The sequence below is a fragment of the Bremia lactucae genome, linkage group LG8 (genome assembly GCF_004359215.1).
Source record: "Bremia lactucae strain SF5 linkage group LG8, whole genome shotgun sequence".
Lineage (NCBI taxonomy): Eukaryota > Oomycota > Peronosporomycetes > Peronosporales > Peronosporaceae > Bremia > Bremia lactucae.
In genome coordinates this window covers 2647237-2655693 of record NC_090617.1, presented here as the reverse complement: position 1 = coordinate 2655693, position 8457 = coordinate 2647237, and the positions used below count along the sequence as shown (strand labels likewise).

Genomic DNA, 8457 nt, shown 5'->3' with positions numbered 1-8457 from the left:
TTAAGTAATATCCTCCAAATATTATCTACCTTTTAGATAATATATTAATTAATAACCTTTAAGTGTTAATTTTATGTAACGATACACCCCGTTACACTAAGTACTCTGGTTAAGTGTCTTCACGGGAGCGGTAATCCGTCTCCTCGTGCGCACTCATCAAGTTGGAAGTAGTTTTCAGACTTATTTATATTTAATAGAATTAAATACAAATACCTATTTTTACCAATTAAAATGTTATCTCTATAGATATCATTTAATATGTATTGCGAGCGTATCTTTATAGATACCTCGCGTAACGGATGACGCTAGCCGTCATCATGGATGACGCTGGGCGTCATCCCTCCTAATGTGAATGCACCCATGTGCATCACATACACAAGGGTTGGTCACAAATGTGCACCACACCCGAGTGCTGGAGTTGACCATCCCCTTAAGTACACCAAGTGTACTTAACGGGGACTGTGTAACATTTACATCTATGCTAGTAGAATTAATCAATTCAATTAAATGGGTTGTATTAATTTTGTTAAAAAACAATATAGGGCACGCAAAGAGGAATGCCCTAGGGAAAAAGGCATTTCCCAAGGGCTTGCCCTTCTTTTTTCGTGCCTTGTACCCTACCTGGGATGAAGTTTCAAAGGCCAAAAAGGCGATCTAAACACGATTCTAAAAAGGAATAAATGTTGATTTTAAGATGCAGTCTTTTATATTTGTAAACAGACGGGAGATGTGTTGCAATACCAAAGGGTGTGTGTGGATGGCTGGCTTTACCGACTCCCTTAACTTTTGAGCTTTATTTAAAATTGTCCGCATCGGTATACGCGACAACCCAATTTCTGATATTTGTGTGGGATGTTGGCTAATACTGTCCTTAAATAGGAATAGGGTTTACGAAGTGCAACGGGAAGATCTTTATTTGCGCTATTTATAGCCACGATTAGAATTTAATCCTAAAGAACAGAAAAGGCGAATCCTTGCCCTTAATCTATACAAGTGAAACGAGCTAAATCGCCTACAGTTTCTGCAAAGATATTTAATATAGCTACTTTACTAAGCGCACACTGTGGGTAATGAATGACCTATTCTTATTTGGATAGACCTGCCCCACGCAACTGCTCAGTTGATTATTGCTAGCAGGCCTGATAAGGATACTACAGTAGTAACAATGCAAATCGCCTGCCCGGCACTTTACTATTTCATCAGTCTTTACGCTTAACGAGCGCTCCATTACTAATGTATAAACCAATGGTGGCGGCAACAGGCTTGCGTGTTTGATTGTGATAAAATACCATATTTGGGAAAGCCGACAATTTTGCAATTTGCACAAGCAGCATATACGAGACCATTCCCACTACAGAAGCATGTAGATCTCTACTTGAGCTACGTACTGGTTCGAGCTGGTAGAGAACAGAGGCTTAGACAGGTACTCACTTTTAATCAAACTGAAGACGGCTTAATTAAAAAAAATTGAGCTATAGGATCATGGTGCATTCCAATACCAATAAAAACAACTTTTGATAAGCAACAACACTCTTTGTTATCCAGCAACAATCATCTCAAGAACTATATTTTAACTCAAGTCATCCCTCGTAAAAGATAAGAATCGATGAATTAACACTTTTACTTGAACGTTGTCAAGCATAAGACAGATCTGCATATTTATATTTATAGGATTAAAGAAAATGAATAAGGTCCGAACATTGTGAGTCACGCAAAAGTTCTTGCTGGAGACGAAGCGTGTTTGTTCTAACCATCTTGCGTTGTTATTAAAACTTCGTGTCTTATGCTACGGTCAAAACAATCTTGTCGTCCCAGCCTGAGATTAACTACAACCAGTTGGTCTTTAACTAATCCGTGCGCCTCTCCCTTCCGTTGGGAGAGGCACATTGTCCTTCCTCAAAATCACGTCTTTGTTGTTCGACGTAAGTACCGTTCATTTTTTAATTCTCCGCGCGTTGTTCACGTGCAGTACAACCGTACCGAAAAATGACCAAGTTTAAAACCAATCTCAAGCGAATTTCATTGGAAAATTCGTGGCGATCTGCCAAGGAGATTTCAGTGGCCGAACCAGAGATTGATCAAGATCCTCTTTTATTGCAATCGCGTGTGCTCTTGAGCAACGAACAATTGTTGCAGATCGTTCACGAAGCATCCGAGAAAGTCGATTTTCGTCGTTTATCGAATCGCCAGGCATCGCTGAGTCATTGGAAGTATAAGACTATCGCGAATAACTTTACAACGTTCTCCCATGGCGATGGCATTGAAGCGGCTTGTGAAGTACTCGCTACTGGGGAGATGAAGGCCAGCTTGAATGAGCTGAACCATATTCTGAGCACGAACACTACGAAAGACCATGGAATGGTTATGCGAGGACTGTATAAAGACTACATCCACGGAGCTGTCGTTCATATCATCGATCCGTCGCAAGAGGCAACGTTCGTGAAAACATCCGAGATGGACTCAAGATTAACTGTTAAAACCAGTGCTTTTGAGCGATCGCGTATGTTTCGAAACCATGAACAGTGGTGCTTTCTCGAACACTTTGAAAAAGGTAGTAGTTCCGACTCGTTTACAGTCACGCTGGCATCGGTGCCCGAGCAGTATCTAGTGGCGGGTAAGATGAAAGCCGACCGCGTCGACGACTTGCCCGACTTGACTGCAGCGTATTTGATTGAAAAAATTCCTGCAAGCAACTCAGTACGTGTCGTGTTTTTTGCCCAGGCAGCTTTTAATGAGCCAAATGCTCGATTCGATCAGTCAATTCGTAATGTCATGGGGGGCATGAATCCAACGAGTCAACTTCATTTTTCAAAAAAGCGTCAAAAGCGTTTGATGCGCCTTGCCACTGGTGTGAGCAGACTCCCCGATGTAGTTCGACGCCGTCGTTTTGGGGTCCAATCCCTTGCCGATCGTACTTCGTTTGAAGCCACGAACTCTCGTTGTACGTGCTGCGCCAAGTCCCTATCTTTTCTACGACGCAAGAGACGGTGTCACATGTGCGGCTACATTACGTGCTATCAATGTTGGAGCCTTCATTCGATGGAGAGTCGAGACGGTCGAATCACGTCCGTGCGTGCTTGTATTCGTTGTGTCGGGTTCGTGAACAATGGCGATTACTCGCAAGTGAACCAGCGGAAGCTTGGACGAGTTGAAATTTTCTCGGATTCTACTTTCCCGTCGGCAGATCCTCCTGGCAAGGCTTTGACCAATTGCCTTCATGACGCTCTTCAGAACTCCTCGGGTTCGAAACGAAAGACTATTATGGCGGTGATTCGCCACATATTGAATCAGGAGCAAGCAGAAGCTTCCAGTAACCCGACACGTAGCTCCTTGACGTCTTCCATACGTCTTACGGACGAGGATTTCGACCTGTATAATGACGCGTTAGACAAAGGAATCTTTCACGTCGATCCTCTTCCTGTTGAAAAGTGTGTTCTTGCGAACGTTAAAGGTCGGAATTATCCATTAAAGACGGCGGCCGAACCGACAAAGATGAACGATTACCCGATGCCCTATGATGAACAAAAGCGTTTGTCAGCGATTCAAAACGGAGGGTTTGCGAACATTACCGATACGGAAGAGCTCGATTTGATCTGTGAGCTTTTGGTGCGAGAAATGAATTGCACCATTGGAATTGTGACGCTCATTACGAAAGAGGAGCAGCACATATTGGCGTCCAATTTATTGCCATTGCGACAACTTCACATGCCACGGGAAGAATCATTTTGTCAACATACAATCATGAATGAAGAGCCACTACTTGTGCCTCACCCAGAAGCGGACATACGGTTCCAGAACCTCCCAGCTCTTCATGCCTTTAACGTCAAATTCTATTTTGGTTTTCCACTAAAGGACAATTGCGGCCAAGTGGTCGGCTCAGTCTGTTGCTTCGATGGCAAGACTCACGATGTTACTGCGTCGCATTACTCATCGATGAAGAAACTTGCGGAAACAGCCTCCAAGGTGGTGCAGATTAAAGGCAAACAGGCTCAAGCCATTTAAGGATTTAGACTTCTTGCGTACCGTAGTGAGTTTTCTATGAATAATGCTTGTATTTCGAGAATAAATTTGTATACGCTATTTGAACAATTCGGTTTGAGTTCTTCAATATAAGACATACTTCACTATACTCTGCATCCAAATGTTTTATGTACACTTCGTTCACTAAAATTTCAAGTTGCTAGCATGGCAATCGAAGTTCAATACTAAGGAAGGCTTAATTTTAACGGTGTCTAAACACCGTTACAACTAGGTACATATAAATTATTTCCTATCGGAGGAATAATAAAGGACAATAAAATTACGGAGCCGGTGTCGCACACATCCCTTTTGGTATCGCCACACACCCTCCCCGTATGTATTGAATTAGAACGTCATCTAAAAATATTTTCACTTTATGGGTCATTCCACTGCAATTTATTCCTTTAGAATCGTCTTTTAAATAGCCCTTTTGGCCTTTGAAACATCACCTTAGGAAATCGCTATAGCCTCAGACCTAATTTCTAAATGAGAGTAAGTGTGCACTAATGGGTGTGATTGCTTCTGGGGCCGTGTGTCCGTTTGGCAATGTAAAATGTACTTTTCTAACAGGTGAAAAAAAGCCAAGAGCGCCCCAGTTGATTGGCAAGTCATAAAAATAGCGAAAGAAAGAGCAGCAAATTAAGCACGAGGGAGAAGTTGAGCTATAAATAAGCGACAAGGGTCGGAGGCGCGCTCGAGCGCATGCATGTTAGTTAGCCCCTGGAGGTCAAGTTAACGATGGATTCATTTTACTTTACCTCTACCAACTTTTGCGAAAGCATGCACAAAAGTTGGAAGAGGTAAAGTAACCTTTCAAATACTGTAGGCAAATCTTAGCACTCGTTTTTGCACCCCCTGAGCGCAAGCACATTTTCCATATGTTTTAGTTTAAAGTCGGTCGTATATTTATCGTTAACACAACCTATACGTGCTCGGCTTTTGCTTAGATATTCATCAACTCATCCTCTTTAATTTGATTTTTCTTGTTGTTTCTTAATTCTAATTATAAATTCTAGCCCTACGGCTTATCTTTGCTTAACGCCTCCCGTATTTATTCAAAAGCTCCTTGTGGCATTTCAACTTTCTCAAGTGATTAATATTAAACAAAGTCTATTGCAATTGTAAATTCATTTTTCTCTCTATTTGCCCAAAGCAGCTTATTTTTTGATGCGTCTACTCTATTGACAAAAGCTGTCAATCATGTCAACTAGGCTTCGACCTTGCGCTTCTTCTTGGTTTGGCCATTACCACTAGCCGGTATGGGAGCAATTTCTTGTACAAATCCAGTTCGCTCTTCGTCAATCGTTCGTTTCAAGTACTTAAGTCCTGCCAAGTTAAATCCAATGCGGCTCTTGCTCTCTACAAGTTGCGAACGCAGTCGTTGCCACAAGAGCTCAAGTTCATTAAAGAGTTCCACACGCGCACAAATGGCTGAATTGTGCAATTTTAGCAAAAAAAGCAACACGCGGCAACAAAATTCGACTTCTAAGTGATTCGAAATCAACTGCAGCAGCAACCGAATGAGCCGCTCTACGTAGTCAAATGGCAGCACAAGAAGAGCTTCCTCCATGTCGTGTGGGCGAATCCGTCGAAGGGTATGCAGCGTGTATTTTAACGGCGCGTACCCCAATAACCGCATATTAGGTGCACGCGTGAGGACGCTCGAATCCTCGCTCGCCATTTCTTTCTCAATCGTAGCAGACTGCGCATTGGTTTGTACATCCTTCTTTTGATCGTTTTTTTTCTTGGCGACTTCCTTTTCTTTTTTGGTTTGAATACGTTTAAAGTCTGCAATCGCCTCCAACTCGGTCTCGGCAAGATCAATAGCTTCCATGATACTCTCTCCAGCATGAACGGATTCAATCGTGCGTTTCGTAGCCGATGCTGACGTTTCCATCTCTTGAGTCTTGTTGTTTCCTAATGCCGGTGTTTTCCGATGAGTTGTATTCACAAGATCATTTTCAAACAGCTCTTCCATTTCGTTTTCCTTTTCTTCTTCAATAAACACTTGATCTTCGGTTCGAATATACTTACACAATGATCGGTCTTGTGAACAACTCACAACAAAGCTTCCATCTGCACTCACTGCGAGACCCCAGACTTCTCCAAAATGATGACGATCAATCTTTAAAATCCGTTCAAAGTGATCGCCATCCCAGTACGCAATCGACTTGTCTTTCGACGCGGTGAAAAAGTAGTGCGTTTTGCGCACAAAACGAACGCTCATGATACTGTCTTGGTGAGCAAAGATGGATTTGTGGCAATCGCCAAAGTCAAGACCCCATAACTTGACATTCTTGTCCGCAGATGCTGTCACGAGCATCGCATCGTCGGACGAAATATCCATCGACATGACGGGTAATTTATGGCCATAAAGACTCACAAAAAACTTTAGCGAGTCATCGTAAAACACTTTCACCGTACAATCCAAGAGCGCGACTGCCACCAAGAGTTTCTTGACATCTTTGGTATGGCTAAAACGAACACACAAGACGTCGTCCGACATCTTGAGCATACGCACATGGGACAGACCAAGACGGAGTGTACTATTCGGCTCGGCATGGTCCAAGCGAACCATTTCAAACTCCCAAAAGTTCACGTGCTGATCAGCGCCACCAGTAACAATTCCACGTCCATCTGGACGCACATCAATGCTCCAGACAGCACTGCCGTTGTGTGCTTTCTCGTCTTTCCAGATACATTCGCCTGAATTCAAGTCAAACAGTAAAAGCTGGCCAAGCTTCGTTCCGACCACAACGTGCATGTTTCCAGGCGCAAATGCTGTCGATAACGCCAAGGATAGACCTTCACTTAGTGTCCGGATACACTGTAACGAACGCGCGTTCCAAACCTTAACCGACGTACTTGACAGCGACAGAATAAGCTGATCGTCGGAACTAATCGCAACTTGACGAACATCGGATCGATGGCCACTAAGTGTTAATGCATGCGACTTGGAATACCGCTCTTCAAGCGCAAGAGTACTTGGCGAAAGACTGTACGTCTCAATGCTATTGTTCTGTAAACCAAGCAGTAAGGACGTCGAACCATCTTTCGCTTCATCGGGAGAGAACGCAAACGATTTCACTCGGTGCGACGAACGCACGATACAAAGCAGTTCCAATTCATCCGTGGCCATATTGTCTCCAGCGTCACCTTTGAGTTCTACTTCAGCCTTCTTTTGATCCTTTTCATTCATTAAGGGTTGCTTTTTCTTGCGCTTTTCACGAAATCGTTTTTCTCGACGTTGACGCTTTTTTTTAATTTCAACATCCGATCGAATACGATAAATCTCTACGGTCTTCCCGGTACTCTGTACCCCAATTAATGTACCCCTCCGATTGTACCCTACTCGTGCCGCACGGTCATTACTTTGTCGATAGATCGACCCCAGAAGAGTGACTATCTCGTCTCCATCTTGGTTAAGAGGCTGCACGCTCCACACTCGCAACTGATTATCGGACGCGCCTGTGACGAGTCGGTCCCCTTTCGGGTTCAGAGCTAGTGACCATACTTCGTTGTGGTGGCCCACACACGTTTGCACACAGTGTTGTGTATCGAGGTCCCACACTTTCACGAGCGTGTCCTTGGAGCTCGACGCGAGAGTCGTTGGTGTAAGAAACACGAGCGCAGTAATCGAGTCCTTGTGGCCTTTTAGGCGAAATCGACCCGTTTGACTAACCAAATCCCAGAGGATCACGTCGGTATCGCGCGAGCCCGACGCGAGCTCGGCTCCGTCCAAGCGATACGTGAGCGCTTCGACAGCGCTCTTGTGGCCATCTAATGTCACGATAAGTGCACCGGATGCCAGCTTGAATACGCGTACAGCTCCAGTTGAATACCCGCAGGCCACTTCGTCTCCATCAGGGCTTAGCGCCAGCGCAGTGACTTGGCCACTACCGGTCTCAGGTGCCAACAGCTCGCGGACTTTGTTTCCTTGGCGAATGTTCCATACAGCTACATCCTGCAATGCTGGGGAAATGGCAAGGCGCCCACTAGAGTCGTAAATAACGTTTCCTTCGACAGACGCGATTACGCCAAAGGAGCACGCACGCTCGTAACGCAGGTACGCCTTGACCATGAATGGATCGAGGCTTAATGAATGGTGCAGTAATTCGTGATATTTGGAAGTTTGACATTTGAGACCATTTGTTATTTTTAAAATACCACCGTAGAACGTTGCTAAATAAAAGAGAATTTCGAGAAAAGAGCTCATACAATGCAAATTTGTATTAGGACGTGGCTGATGAAAAATCAGACTTTCTATTGTGTTTGAAAACACCGCTCTACAATATTGCAGACACAACGCATGACCAAAGGCACATAAAATAGATCGATATTAGTTCCATTCGACTGACATTCATTTAGAATGGAATGTTCGCTTTGATTTCGCAAAGCTGAAGGCCAAAGGTCAATTAATTGCGGCGTATCGGCCAA

General features: G+C 43.9%; 2 protein-coding genes across 2 annotated transcripts; one reads left to right on the top strand and one right to left on the bottom strand.

Moving 5' to 3' along the window:
• Positions 1-1986: 1986 nt before the first annotated feature.
• Positions 1987-4002, top strand: CCR75_008804 (uncharacterized protein; the record flags this gene model as incomplete). The annotated part of the gene is made up of 1 exon (XM_067966853.1): positions 1987-4002. The coding sequence occupies one exon, from the start codon at positions 1987-1989 to the stop codon at positions 4000-4002; it is 2016 nt and encodes a 671-aa protein (XP_067815906.1).
• A 1225-nt stretch (positions 4003-5227) lies between these two features.
• On the bottom strand, positions 5228-8101 carry CCR75_008803 (uncharacterized protein; the record flags this gene model as incomplete). The annotated part of the gene is made up of 1 exon (XM_067966852.1): positions 5228-8101. One exon carries the CDS (start codon positions 8099-8101, stop codon positions 5228-5230), a length of 2874 nt encoding a protein of 957 aa, XP_067815907.1.
• Between the last annotated feature and the right edge of the window lie 356 nt (positions 8102-8457).